General features: G+C 37.3%; 2 protein-coding genes across 2 annotated transcripts in view; one reads left to right on the forward strand and one right to left on the reverse strand.

Moving 5' to 3' along the window:
* The first annotated feature begins 289 nt into the window (after positions 1-289).
* LOC140932858 (ADP-ribose glycohydrolase OARD1-like) lies at positions 290-7,099 on the forward strand. The gene is made up of 5 exons (XM_073382359.1): positions 290-409; positions 834-909; positions 3,969-4,140; positions 4,797-4,855; positions 5,899-7,099. The coding sequence occupies exons 1-5, from the start codon at positions 339-341 to the stop codon at positions 6,136-6,138; spliced, it is 618 nt and encodes a 205-aa protein (XP_073238460.1). The 5' UTR covers positions 290-338; the 3' UTR covers positions 6,139-7,099.
* Positions 7,100-7,755: 656 nt separating this feature from the next.
* LOC140932859 (tubby-related protein 3-like) overlaps positions 7,756-15,220 on the reverse strand; it is a 17,469-nt gene continuing 10,004 nt past the window's right edge. The window contains exons 11-15 of the mRNA XM_073382360.1: positions 14,584-14,698; positions 13,119-13,238; positions 12,656-12,743; positions 12,420-12,503; positions 7,756-10,563 (exon numbers count right to left, since the gene is read on the reverse strand). Of these exons, the coding sequence (XP_073238461.1) occupies positions 10,430-10,563; positions 12,420-12,503; positions 12,656-12,743; positions 13,119-13,238; positions 14,584-14,698 (541 nt within the window). The 3' untranslated portion in view covers positions 7,756-10,429. The remainder of the gene's footprint in view (positions 10,564-12,419; positions 12,504-12,655; positions 12,744-13,118; positions 13,239-14,583; positions 14,699-15,220) is intronic.

A 15,220-nucleotide genomic window follows, 5' to 3' on the forward strand; every position in this document is an offset into this window, starting at 1 on the left:
ATTGTTTATACTCCGTTCTAGAAAGTTTGTAAATTGAAATAGCCGTGTTTTTTTAAAAAGATATTTCTTTATTTGTTCGACTTATACATCAAATAAATGCTTCTTCATAATCAGCAACAATTTTAAGCAGAAGATAAAGCCGTGATCCACAATTTTTTATACCCCGTTCTAGAAAACGTCTCTGAAATGGATACCCCGTTCTAAATCAGGAGCTTCAAAATCACGACCCCGTTGGGCGGCACATACCCGTATAGGTAATGTATGGGAGTACCCCCCCGGGGTTAACCTCAATTCATAGTATTTCTCACTTCCGGCCTCGTGAATTCTCCCTGTTTCTCATGTTTTCCATGCTGCAAGTTTACAGGCTTGTATTCCTGAGTATGGCCGAGAGCGCTCCATTGCATACAAGGTATGATTTTCCAATGATTTGCTAGTCACATTTCCATAAATGTTTTTGACTTAGTTGGAGCAAGAGACCTGATAAAAAATTGCAACTGGAACAAATTGCAGACAAGGCGATGTAAGAGTCTTAAACCGCGTCCTAAGTTAGACTTCGTTTAAATAACCGACCCGCAGTGGACAATCTAAATGAGCAACTGTGTTTTCATTCGTTAGAGTTGACTGGCCGTAAAATACAGTAAGAGGGAAAGGACTGAAGAATTATTAAGAAGGACGTGGCAAGCGAAACGAGCTGCGAGAGTGCGGGCTAGGCCGGGGTGACTGAAGATCTCGACCTCTTCCTGTTTATAATACCCGCACTATCTTTTCCTCATTAGAAATTAAAGATCAGTATGAGCTTGATTGTAATAACGTGTTTGGTTTATCCTTACTAGAAAGCACAAGTTAGTTTCCAAATTCAGCGATGTTACTAAAGTGTCCGCAAAAGACAGCAAAATAAAAAAGCTAGAGGTAAGGTGTAGTGTCTTTGAATAATCGCAATCTTTCAAGTCTTTCAAGAGTCCCTATGCATGTAATATTAAGCGCTGATTACGCCAGCTTCACTTACAGACCATTACTTTGTATAGGATATAGGGTTAACGGCGTTGACTTCAAATAAAGACGATTCAGACTCATGACTGAGGCATGTTTCAAACGTTGTGCTACTGCCGTGCTAAGCTGGCTCTACTATAGCTTGACTGCAGCATGACACTAGCACGACTTGGTTTCAGACGTCAAATTTAATTCAGTCGAATAGAACAGCTGTTGCCGAAAACAAAACACAAAAATAAAGAAACGATTAAGCAAACTTTAAATGTATTCTAATGTATTCATAATTTATGAATTGACTTCGGCACAGAAGTGGCACGGCATTAGCGCGACGTTTGAAACCAAGTAGAGCTACTGCCGTGTAGCACGGCAAAGCTTGCCATGCTACACGGCAGTAGCACGACTTGGTTTCAAACGTCGCACTAATGCTGTGCTAAAGTTGAGTTTGATTCGGTCAATTTAGTTCTGCACGGCAGTAGCACGACGTTTGAAACGGGCCTGACACTCTGACAGACATTTAAGGGCTACTATTAATGCACCTATCAATGTAAACCCTGGGGTGGGGGGGGAGTGTGGGGCATTAGGCGGGGATTTGATGAAAAATCCATCCCCTGGGTGTCCTGCATGCACTGTATATGTAGGGCTGGGGGTTAAATTGATTCCCCAGTCAGTTTCTGTGCTGGTGAACAACTGTCTGTGTGTGTTTGGTATTAGACCTTAAGTCTAGTGGCATTGCACTCACCCTGCTGGGGCCCGGCCATTCACCTCAAATCCCAAAAATCACCAAAAGGTGTGCTGTTTGATATGGTGCAGTTTTCATTTCCTACTTCGGGACCATCTTATAACTTTGCTTCTTTTGCATGTACATGTAAACCTCTGAGGTAAAGGTGACTCTTTATGCTATTTAAGCAATAGAAGACGTTTTCTGTGTTTGCATAGCCTGATATAAACACGAAAGGGGTTGGGAGAATTCGAGACAGTTATGCAAACCCGAGGCGAAGTCGAGGGTTTGCATAACCGTCGAGAATTCTCCCAACGCCTCGAGTGTTTATATCAGGCTACGCAAACACAGAAAAAAAGTGTTCTATTGCTTTTATAAAATAACTTTCCCGAGAAAAAAACGCAAAACTCTTTGTATGGGACTGCTGATTAAAAGACAAATTCTTACCAGTCGCAAAATCTTGTCCACGAAGTCTTGCACGCGTAATCAGTTCTTCTGCAAAAAGATGCTTTGCAAAATACGGATTTTTCTTGCTTAAAACGGTCATCTTAAGCAAAGAAAAATGTACACACCTTCTTTGTAACGATTTTCCAAGTTTCAGCCGACGAAGGAATGGGTAAATAAAGTAAACTTTTTGAGTTTTGAACTCGAAAACTTTTTCAAATTTGTGCTTGCGTGATTAGCGCGCGAAAAATCAAACAACTTGACGCCACAACCATGTTTACATACTCTCATGCAAACACTCCTGTCGGCCAATCAGAGCGCGCGTACTATCTTAGTTATTTTATAATGAAATATTTAATAGAAGCACAAAGTCTTTTACATATGAATGGAATACATAATTATATCAGGAGCTGAGATAAGTTTCACTTATTTTTGAAGATAATTAAAAGAAAGAGTTTTACATAACAGTGGTTAGAAAACATGTGAAGTGGAGTGTTGCTTATTATGGAGAGAAAATGTAGGGGTACACATCATGTTTCCTCATAATAGAGATAACTTAAATCAGGTTTGTGACATTCATCATGAAAGGTATAGGCCCCTGGGTGGGGATTTTTAGCTATAATTATGTGATGTTTGTACCCTCCCCACCCACGAGAAATTGTCCAAAATTTTTTCTTTTTGTTCAAATCCCCACCCTTTGCCCACGCTCCCCACTCTCACGGGGTTTACATTGATAGGTGCATAATGTGCCCTCTTGAAATGATGGCTTCCTTCAATTAAGCACCCAAGTTGCAACGGAATTCACAGTCTATTGTATAAAGGTAAAAGTCATTGAGATGAGGGGAGAGAGGGGAGAGGGGAAGGGAGTTCCAAACCTCCTGCCTCCCCTATCTTGCTATTGCCCATTGTTTTCTTGGCTTTCTCCCTTTAGCCCTTTTTTGATTGCAAAATATTAAGTATAGTAATGTGTGTTTTCCCCCTATTTCTCCCACTTCCCACCCTTTTAGAACTCCCACTTGTTGCCTTTTCTTCTCCTGTCCCTATTCTCCCAGGCTTCCCCCCCCCCCTGCCCCTTGTCCCTACTCCTAATAATGTGCTGTCAATATTAACTCTGCTCATAATAGAAGTGTCTGATGAATGGCTATGACAGTAAGAGTATTTACAGGAGTAACAATAATAATTGTTTGTCTTTTCCAATAGGGTTGGATATTAAGTAATAACAATGATAAATAGTAGGTTTTTATGGTGCATAATTTTAAAGAATCCTCAAAGCGCTTACAATAGTAAATAAAGTCTAAATGAAACTCTGTATAGTAGTTATTCCTAAGGTTTCAAACGTTGCTTAAAAGTAGAAACAAATTCAGAGTTTTTGATATGATCAGGTAGACTGTTCCAGATTATCAGTGCATAATAGGAAAATGAGTGGTGTCCATAAGCCACGGTATTAACAGAAGGAACTTGTAAAAGTAATCTATTAGATGAGTGGAGTAAACGAGCCGGCTGGTATTTGAGAAGGAGTGAAGTCAAATACTAAGGAGCTAAATCATTTAAAATTTTAAATGTTAAAAGCAATATTGTAAAATCGATGCATGCACCAATAGGAAGCCAGTGCAAGTCTTTCATGACAGGAGTTACATGGTCAGATCTTATTCCTGAAACCAAGCGTGTGGCACAGTTCTGAACACGTTGCAGCTTGTCTATTTCTCGCTTGGGTAAGCCACAGAATAAATAAACTGTGTAAGTGTAATAAAAACAACACATATACAGTGTTCTACTTCATTCATGTTTCTTCCTCTTTAAAAATGTTTTTAATTAGGTTGTTGGCACTGAAGCATCATATAAGTTGACTGAAAGGACGGGGAATTTATTTTCATGCCCTGATAGTGAATCGCTTGCTCACTGCATCAGTGCGGATGTCAGAATGGGAAAAGGAATAGCTGTTTCCTTTAAGACAAAATTTGGGGGTGTGGATGAGCTTAAATCACAAGGTACTTTTAACATTGTAATTTATTTTAACTTATCTATCTACACTGACAGTAGCACAATTTTCAGTGTCATACAGTGGCTGGGAACCTTTATCTGGGGCTATATAACCACAAGCTCTTTGCCCCTGATTACAACCCTACAAATTATTTAGGCCCTCATTTCTGCTGTTAAAACAATTTTCCTTTAAATAACAGCACCACCAGCAAACAGGCTGTTTAAACCAACATAAAGGGTGTACCCTTTTGGCTTTTGGACAAAGAGAAAAGGCTAAGGTAATGGACCTCTCAGTCGGGGGAACAAATCAATGTTATGCCTAATAATTATAAAACTTTGTTGAGTATCACCAAGAAAATATCAAGCAACAAGTCTGCCTGATAGTAGTGTGCCATTTGTACAAGGAAAAATAAGGGAGAAACATAAAATTATATCTTGTTCATAACTGACATTATGGTCTGTTGAACATGTCTCATTTTTCTCAAGTGTAAGTATAATCTCAACTTAATGCGGCAATAGTAAATAATTAAGATGCAGTCGTAGCCTGATCACTGCAATCAGGTGAGTCAGGTCAGTTTAAGGCATCATACCATTACAATAAAATCTTTTCAACTGCATTCAGTGTACTGAAATTGCTACCAATATTTTTAATTTTAAATTTTAGGGCAGAAACCAGGAGGTGTGGCAATTCTAAGAAGAGGAAACAGACATATCTACTATCTGGTTAGCAAATTAAATACAGCTGAACCTACATGTACGAGCAGCCACCTCCCACAAGCGACCGCCTATCCAAAACACCAAACTTTCCCAGTCAAAGACTTACAGTTGAACCTCTAGTAAACGACTACCTCCTATAACCGACCGCGACCACTTTTGGGCCTGAAAGTTTAAGGATTTTCCATTGTTTTTAACCTACTGTTGACAACCACTCGATGCATTCTCTGATCTCTACGTTCACTGTGTGCACTATGCTACCTAGAAATGTATACGAAGAACTTTTGTAACAACAGGGAACTACACATGGCGTAACTTAGAAATTGCATGCAATTAAGTATCTTCCATAAATTAGATGTGCCCGGACCTCTTCTTGATAAGGGTCCCCTGTGGTTCAATTCTTGTAGGTGACCACCTCCCATTATTGACCACTAAGTATTTGCATTTTTGGGTGGTCGCTTACGGGAGGTTCGACTGTAATCACTGAATGTTTTACCTCCAAAAATAATTGTGATTTTATTATTTTGTTTTTGATTTTGCCGTGTAACGGTCCATAAAAATTGCAGAATTTCCAGAGCTATCATTTGGGGACCTGGAGATTTTTCCTAGCTACAATGAAGTTGAAAACCGGCTACTTTGATTCATAGCTACAAGGAAAATGGAACCAAAAGAAATCCCTAGCTGTTTGAATCCCCTCCACCTCGACATTGTATATAGTGATATACAGCCCTGTATTTCTGCAGAGTTGCACATCATGAAGTCGATATCTCCTTTCTGGGCCCTGCATGAGTTTGCAAACTTTTTCATTGCAGTTGTGCAATTTGCAACCCATTAAACCCCAAGTCATTCACTATACTAGTGACTCATCTAGGATTGGTGGTAGGGTGGTGAACAAACTGCTTTATAACCACATACAGTGAAGCTATTTTTAAATAAGTGTGAGGGGATAATATTATCAACTAGCTCACCCACTTAAGTGTAGCAACTCCATTAACATAATTATTAATTAATAATTATCACTCTCCTAATAATAATAATATTATTTTTGTTAGGTTACCAAGGAAAAATACTTTCACAAGCCAACATACCCAAGTTTGCAATCATCACTGCAAGCAATGAAGGGTCATTGTGTCAGTCATGGTGTAACAAGCCTGTCAATGCCAATGATTGGTTGCGGTCTAGATGGGCTGGAGTGGCCCAAAGTACGAAACATCATAGAAGAAGTCTTTCAAGATACAGATATCAACATTACAGTTTATAGTTTACCTAGAGCCAGATGGAAAAAGACATAAACAGTAAAAGATGCCTTGTCTAAAGGTGTAAATTTAAAATGAGGAACCTTCAAGTTTACCCTTTATGTGGCAGGTGTAAAATGAGGAAGTTAAGGGCAGGCTGCTGGTTCTCCACAAGATTTAAAGTAGGTGGACAGAGAACCTGCCCAGCTGTACATGTATGTTAGTAGCAAGCACTTTTGGGACAACCATTATAGTAAGTTTCACTGGTCCCAAGCCATGCCTCTGGAGGACACTGTTAGGGTCTAAAAAAATGACTCCTTTCCCTTAATTTTCCTCCTTACATTGACAGCTACCAAGGAGGCAACCCCTTAGTTCTTGTTGTATTGAAGTAATACATCCATCAGTTTAACCCTTTAAACCCTAAGATCCAAATTTGAATTCTCATTTTCAGCCCCTATTCATTTCCCACAGAAGTACTGGGAAGAAGTTGATGAAATATCAAGCAGATTCATCGTGTGATCATGTCTGTAATTCTCATGACCACTCTGTTTTATAAAGCATTGATATTACAAAGAGAAATTTGATGTTGATCACTCTTAGGGCTTAAAGGGTTAAGGCATTACCTCTTTCCTGCAGGGTCCTCTCCTACTCTTCTCCAGACTGGGGAGAGAGAGTAGGAGAGGACCCTGGGAACAAGGTTGAGTTTAATTTAAGTGTGTGAAAAAAGATTTCTTGTTACTTCCTTCTGGGAAGTGGAAAGAGTTAGCTGACTTCTACCAAACTATTCAAATCCATCAAGTTAATATTATATTTTGAAATTTCAGCGAGAAAATAAGGGGTAAAGGTACATTCAACTGGAACATTCAACCATTTTCATGATGGTTATTGTCTGTTAATAGTATGAATCTTGAGTTGTGAATTAAAACCCAAGTTTTGAGTTGAATTCTTATGGATGACTTGTTTAGCTGAAATTATACCTCTCCATCCTGTGATCAGGCATTTTATTTTTTGGTCAAAACATATGCTTGATCAAAGAACAACACACCCTCACTCCATCCCTCCTGCACTTCCCACTACACATCCACACTCTAGTATGCACACCAATATGTAATAGAGAGGAGAAGTCGTTACATCATGTTACCATGGTAACAAAATTCCTGGATCTCAACAAACCGTGGTCCTGCAAATATTGCAGGAAAGAAAACAAAGAAAATGAAAAAATTGACAGGACTTTCCTGTGCATGATTGCACCCAGAAACAAAAATTAATGATAGCCCATACTTTTCTTCCATCTTTCAACAATGCAAATGACCATCTCTGTCAACAAAGACTGTTGAGATTCAGGAATTTTGCTACTATGGTAACATGACGTCACACCTCTCCTCACTATTACCTGCATGTAAGTCAACTCTTGTCTTGTGAACATCCCACTATAATGGACACCCCAATAAAATGGACAGCATCTAAATCCCAGGCAAAAATAAATAATTATTGACATTTGACTGAAATAAACTCCGGCTATTACGGTCTCTCACTAATAAGGACAACCACTCGAGGTCCCGACAGTGTCTGCTATAAAGGGAGTTGACTGTACACTGTACAGGTCCTGTGAGAGTTACTAATAAGAAGGACCTCATCACTGTTATCATCATCATCATAAATAACAACTTGATCTTCTGTTCTTTAGATTACAGTTTATTCTCTTGATGAGAAAATTAATGAGTAAATTTATTTACTTGCATTATTTTGTCAAGGTATGCTTTAAAAAGCTAAAATCAATGAATCAATCCTGAACAACTTTAAAAATGGCCTCCTGTTTAGAGTAACAATACCCATGAACAGTCAAACCTCTTAACACGGACAACAAAGAAAAGGACAAAGCAAAACAACTTCCTTAAAAGTTGCATGGCTGCATTGTAAAGGAAGGAATCAATTTTGCGTGAATGAAGTTTGGTCAGGAATCTTTGGGACCAACTGTCTGTAAAAGAGTGATGGCCATATTGTGGGGTGTCCATATGAAGAGGTTAAGTGACTGTAAGTTATTATTTTTGTAGTTGTTTTACATGACCTCAAATCAAACCAATAATTATGAAGATGAGTTGGTATAATCTGCCAGGATGATTGTACCGAGGAACCCTGATAAACTTTCCACATGCCTAGTTGGAAGGAAAAATATGACTGTTGTAACAGGATCAAGTCATATTATAGCATGTTATTCCAAACTATTATACAGAACTACAACTCCTAAAACGAATAAATGTATTACTGGGTATTCATTACACTGAGTACCCATGCATGCGAGCAGTGGTTTCTCCAGGCTGGACACAACATAGCATCCAGCTTGGAGATATCACTGCTCGCAGGGACGTATACAGTGAAAGGTCTTTCAGTACAAAGAGGATCATTAATTAAAGTTCCAACGAATTTGAGTAGAGATTAGGCTCCAAGACCAGCATATGATTTAACTGTTAAAGAATAATTTAACCCTCAGAGTTTGCACTTTAAAGCTCAGCAAAACGATTTTTTTTTCTGACCTCTATGGTTGATTTGTCACATAACAAGATTGAAAGAAAAAAACCCAGTGCATATACACAATCTAAAAAAGGTGCATTATTAATAGCAGGCATGAAACCCAGCGTTGGAGGCTTCATCAAACTGAAAACAACCTGTAGATTTAGTGGTTCAGATTATCTCTCTGTCAGAGACACTGTATAAGGTACATTGCAATATTCCCTATGAAAATTTAACAATCTACTTAAAAGTAAAGCTGATGACTGGTAATAGATATTGCTAATAATCAACTTTTAATTTATTTACATGCATGACTTACAATAAATATTTGTTCACATTACTGTTACCATTAAAATTTTGGTGGTCGAAAAAGATTGTTTAGAGGGGCAAGAGACCACATTAATTTTTTGAATCTTGCTAAAAGTTGTAACTGCTAATAAAATTAAAAGTTCTTCTTTGCCATAGTATAACTTAGATGCAATTGAAATGTAGTATCAGAAACATTTACACTGCACTTTCAGGAAAGCAGCATACACTGCACGCTACATAAATGTTACAATCAACAACTATAAAGATTGTACATGAGTTGAAATGGCTTATTAATTTTTTATTCCTGTAAAATGTCTTACCTTTAAATGGCATATGGATAAAGTTTGTGTAATAGCAAACAATACTTGGTTATAATAATAATGAATTACTCCTCAGACATGCCACCTTATTTTAATACAATTAATTTAATGTAGTCTTCGCAAAAGTCAGTCTATCGTTTTTCAGTTGTTTACTTTTTTAAAATTGTGCTGCTGGTTTGAGTAAGGTTTGAGCTGTAGAACAACGAAAGTTTAAAAGGGAAGAGGGCCTCCTGAACCTAAAAGTAACCAAGCTAGTGATTCTAAGTTCAGTTATTTCCTAGCAGTGGATTTAATTATAATTGGTTGATAAGCTACTTTTAGCCTGCAAAAATGACACTATTTTTTGCATTTGCTCTGGCTAGCATGACGCGGGCATGGAGAGAATGACACACGCAATGGGGAAAGGTGCAGAAAAAATAACTTCTGTCCCTTCCTCCACTGTGTGTCTTGCATTCCATACACACTTCACACTTGCCTTTGCTTGTCTGAAAATGCAAAAAATAAAATTTAACTTGACCGGGAGGTCTTGAGAACACCATTTTTTGGTTTGTGTAATCAGCACTTGGATTTGCAATCATTATAAATCTTATAGCAGGTGATAGCAACTGCAAATTATGATAAGAATCTTCCTGTTAGATGTTTTTAAAACTACCTTTTAAGTGTGCACGTCATAAAATAAATAAAAACCAAAGGTAATGCAAAGAATTTTAAGGAATAACAACCTACATTAACCTTGGATTTGCACAATAACATGACTTGATAAAATAAGAAAACGCAATAAAGAAGAGCTTTTCTCTTTCTCTCTCCTTTGAAGCAAATTTTAGCAAATTCTTATGGCACTTTTTTACACTGAAAGTAAAATGCCTATCCTGTAGATGAATGGCCGACAAGTTGTTACAAACAGATTGTCAGGTCAGACGTATAGACTATAATATGAGTACTCAGAAAAGATTACTTAGCATATAAAGAAACCCTAAGTTGTAATAACTCAACAGATGCAAGAAACATAGCTTAAAAAAGCACAGTGGTTCATGGCCTTTTTGCAACAACTTAAAGCTAAAACTATCATTATAATACAGAAGTGAAACTGATATTTGGTGTGTTCTCTTGCTTAAGTTACCTGCATGTACAAAATTTAACTTGAATTTTAGAATTAATAATTTCTATAATAATTGCCCTGCCTGCAGCACATTCAATTTGTAACTACATCATTCACAAGCCAACTTCCCATCAAAACTGCTCAGGGCAACAGCAAATGCTTGAATAGCACACATTGGGTAGCTGTAATCCATCGTGAAAACATCTTCTGCCACTCTGCCAAACTGCATAATGATATAATCAACTACAAAAAAATAAAATGCAAAAATACAAAGGATCAAATACAATGCGATTTTTTTTAAACCTGATATCCAGGGCACCAAGAAAATTACAAGTGCATAACTGGGTTTGTACAGATTTTGGATCAAAAATTCAAGACTTTTTCCAGACTTTTTCCCAAAACAATAATTTCTTTTTCCAGACTCAAAGTAACAAATGGGTATTTGATACAGACCTCAAAAACCGAGTAAGAGAAAAATTTTCCTATCCACTTGTCCTTCAGACAAGCACTATATTAAATTTTGCTGTCCAAAACCCAAGAGTTCTGGTCCAAAAGGTTTTGAAACTTGAAACTCCAAAAAATGTCAGGCATTTAATATGTTTTTAATCACATTATTAACCTTGTAAATATAATTTAAACCTAAATATAATATCATGCGCAATCTTAATAGTAGGAATGACTAATGTCTTAAAAGGCCTGGTTACTAAGACCAGAAAAACAAATTAAATGGCTGTAGAATGGCAAAGTTAAAAGGAATATTTGACCTCATTTCATCCAGCATGAGGTTTGCTTTTATGACTAATATAAATTTTAATTCTACTGTAATTTGAAGTCAATTTTCAATGGTTCCTGTATTTTTTCTTAATTTAAAAATGTGCTTATCCCATGGACAAGTCATGTCAAAGGTTTACATGTCTGAACTAAATTTCTACCCATCCTGGACCATCGGACATAGGTTTTGGCACACCCTGAAGAAATGCAGGAACAAAGCGTTTTTCACGATGCACTGCAACGTATGAGAGAGATTGAATAGGATTTCACCAAGATGGAACCAGTTTCACTAATAAGGCACTCCTTATTGATGAGGTTGTCATGTGCGATTCTACTAATGAAACAGTCTTTCACTCTCATGATGACTTGATTCTGCAACTGTTATAAGTTGTTGTGCTTCTTAAAAGAAAAGAGCCTTTACTTAAGGCACAATGGTTACAAAACTAAAGAGGTCTTCATATTTAAGTTAATATTACTACGGTGAAAAGCCAGATTGCATGAGATTTACAGTTACAGTTTGCACGTGAGTGTTGGGCTTTGCCCCTTTCGTAGTTCATACGTAAGGGAATTCAAGTTATCACACAGTAATCTAGCATGTGAAGATACTGGACTTTGTCCCTTTTACAATTCATCAGTAAAAGAATGCAAATTGTTTACTTGAAAATTCGCTCAAATGATTTTAAGAAATCACCTTACTTACTCAGTGAGTGCACATGTAACAGAGTTCATAGTTCTAAGGCCAAGAGAAAACAGGCATGTATGGACCTTTGCCCTGTGATGATCATACATTATATTTCAAGTAATATATCAAACATGAGATGCAGTGTTTCATCACCAGATGAAACACCGAGAAGAGAGTTGAAAATACGACGCGCAGCGGAGTATTTTTGACGAACTTCGAGGTGTTTCATCTGGTGATGAAACACTGTGTCGAATGTTTGATATTTCTTCTCAAACAAAATCATTTTTGAAGGAGAAATTAAGGATGCAAATACTAAGCAGTGTTTCATCCGATTTCCAAACACTCATTAAACATTAATTTCCTTTGTATTTTCTTAATGAATTATTAATGAGTTTGAGAATTGGATTTCAACAACCCTGCAACTCTCAGTAAAAGAACAATTTTTCAAACTTGGTTTATCAATCAGAGCACTTGACAGTAGCTGCAGATAGAAAGGTCTATTGCATACAATTCAATGCATGTTAACAGAGATCCCACTAATATTCTATTCATATCTGATGCAATCAACAATTAATATAATAACATTGAGGAAATGGAGTCCCAACAATACTTCTAGTCGCTTCTTGCATTTTTAATTTTTACTTACCATCTGCATCTAAAACAATCTGAAAGTTCTTTACTGAAGCTTGTGTCACTCTTCCATGAAAATTAAGGACATATGACTGTGTATCTAAACAAAGGAAAAGCTCTATTAGCTTTCATTTTAATCCCGTGAAGATGCAGTTGAATCACGCTTGATTCATACTGCCAAAAGTGCAATAACAATGCCATTCAAACAAACTGCATCATTCTTTTTTTCTTACAGTTTAGACTTGTACATACCATCATTCCACACAGGGGTTTTATTGTGTAATTCCAAAAGGTTTTCCATTCTTTTGTTCTTGTATCTTTCCAACAAACCATCAGCATCCTAAAGATGTAGGCAGCAAATAATAAACAATAACTTCTTATTTCTAGTTCCATGATACAGGTGCTAGAGGTGACTTTTTTTCCAACTATAAAACCATCAGGCAGCTAAAGTCATAACCAAATGGCAGCATAAATGAAAGTTGTCTTTAAAAAAGGACATTAAGTTTGCATTTATTGATTGTAGCATTAGCCCCCCCACTTGAAAATCTGCTCTATCGGCCCTGAATATGAGCTATATTATGCATGTACATGCAATTCACTGTGTATAATGATTAAAGTTATAAGCAAAACTTATACAAGAAGGAAATGACAAAGTACAGCTACACTTGACCCCCTGAAATCTCTTGTAAACAACTTGCTGTTGAAATGAACATACCGTCAGTGGACGCACAGGTATTCTCATGGGTATCTTTTGTTGATCAACAACTCTTTCCTCCATCGCAGGAAGAATAACAGTCATTCTCCGGGGACCTTTAAATCCAAGTACATTTGTATCCTGATAATTAAAGACAAATTAAATCCAGCTGTTAAATTGCCACTCAGTATACAAAAATATTATCCTAGGTCAAAGGAGTAGACCTTCACTGTTCTAAACCTCTTATTTCCCTCAGGACCCCTTTAATCTGCACTTCCATTGTTTTCAGGGATAGGGGCATCCTTATTGTGACATTAACCCCTATTGTTCTCCCAGCTAATAAAAAACAATCTTCCAAATAGGTGCGGGATCGCCCGGTCAAAGTGGCTGATAACTGATTTCACCATGTTTGGTTTTACATGCAAGATAATGATTTGATACAAGTCAATTGCATTATCCACGAGATTTATACAGTGGATACATGGTAGCATTATCCACCTTTCGATCAACTGGGCCCAGAAACTTCAGGTAAGTCAGGGGGGCCTACCCTTCCAGACTTGGAGTTTACATAGACTGGGAAGGCAAAACAGGTATATATAAATGGGCCCTGGCTTTCAAATGTTAAGGGCCACATCTAAAATGTAATGGCCATTGTGTGATAATGGTGTGGAGAAGCATAATAAATGGGTACTTCTGTAACTTTTTATGATGTGCATCAAGGTCTCTCTCTCGGCTTCATTACTACTGAAAGGCTTTTTGGAAAACTTTGTAGAGTATGAATATTCTATAAGTAAGGGATACAAAGTGATACAAATTTCTGAATGCTTTTTGTTATTTTACCACCTGGGTTACTAATGACGATCATGCATGGGAAAAGTTCTTTGCTCTGCAAAAGTTGTGCAACAAGCATTAAATCTGATGACATCACAAGCGCTGCCTGGTTAGCTCAGTTGGGAGAGCACTGGTCCGCCAAGCAGGAGGAAAAGAAAGGGAAGAAAGTGCTGCCTTTGTAATGAGATCTGCAAATGGTTACACTTTCTAGTCTTCTCAAGTAAGGACAAAAAACCGTAGCTAGCTCCCGTCTCACAGCACTTTCACTGATCTATTCATTTGAGATGTAAAAGGACCCACACCACTGTTTGAAAAGAGTAGGGGATGTAGACCCCAGTGGTGTGGCTAACCTTTCCAGGTTGTGGGATTAATGGGTAGGGATGGCACCTCGCATGGGACCTGCGCCCCATTCGTGCCCATCCCCTCTGGGCAGGCCTGTGTCCAGAAAAGGTGGTAAAAAAAAGTGGTACAACAATTACTGTTGACTTCCAACCAGGTTTTCTGGACCACATGAGAGTGAATAAAATGCCAAAAAATAAAGGACTTCTTTTTTTAAACCACTGTGCAATTTAATGATGTACAACATTACACAATGTAAGTCTTTTTGCTGCAAATTACAAAAAGTACTTTCTCCACCAACAAACACCTCACTTACATAAATAATTGCTGCTACTTCTTCACGGATATTTGAGCCATCTGACATACACCCTCCCTTCTTAGGGTTAACACCATTGTTAAACACAGTAAACCTTGTTCCCACTAAATTAGATCTGTAACAAGAAAAAAAATGAAAAATATTCAGAAATGGTACGTTGCACATGTGCAAAATGAAGACTTTAAGCAATTTTTCTTTAATTTCTAGCTTTTCTGATTCCCATATCAGAACCAGGTTCCTGCATTGTTTAAAAAAATTGTGAGAGAAAGTTTAGCTCTGGCAATAATTATTTCTGTTAATTTTTTAATTATGGTGCTTCCCAAAAAACTTTCTCAACTTTGTTGAACACCAAAATGTTCTTAACTTATAAGCTCCCAATAACAAAGCTGGGGCTTCTTTGAACAAAATACTTTAAAATATTGTTTTGGCAACTTGTGATTGTAAGGAAACAACCATAACATGTTTATTAATGACTGGCATTGTTCTGATGAAATTACCGTGCTAATACAACCCAAGAAATAAAATCGCAAAATCTTAAATTTCATACTAGCTTCTTTCACGACTTGCATTAAACAGACTTGTCTTTCTTGCTTTTGACTTTACCACAAATATTCTTTCCTTTCCTTTCTCTTTGCTT

This window comes from Porites lutea, chromosome 4, assembly GCF_958299795.1.
Source record: "Porites lutea chromosome 4, jaPorLute2.1, whole genome shotgun sequence".
Taxonomy (NCBI): domain Eukaryota; kingdom Metazoa; phylum Cnidaria; class Anthozoa; order Scleractinia; family Poritidae; genus Porites; species Porites lutea.

What these genes read in the sequence shown, in the direction of transcription:
- LOC140932858 (XM_073382359.1), top strand. Translation starts at nt 339, where the DNA reads ATGTTTTCCATGCTGCAAGTTTACAGGCTTGTATTCCTGAGTATGGCC. An exon ending in AGCGCTCCATTGCATACAAG is followed by an intron (nt 410 to 833) that starts GTATGATTTTCC and finishes TATCCTTACTAG; the next exon opens with AAAGCACAAGTTAGTTTCCA. An exon ending in GGATGAGCTTAAATCACAAG is followed by an intron (nt 4,141 to 4,796) that starts GTACTTTTAACA and finishes TTTAAATTTTAG; the next exon opens with GGCAGAAACCAGGAGGTGTG.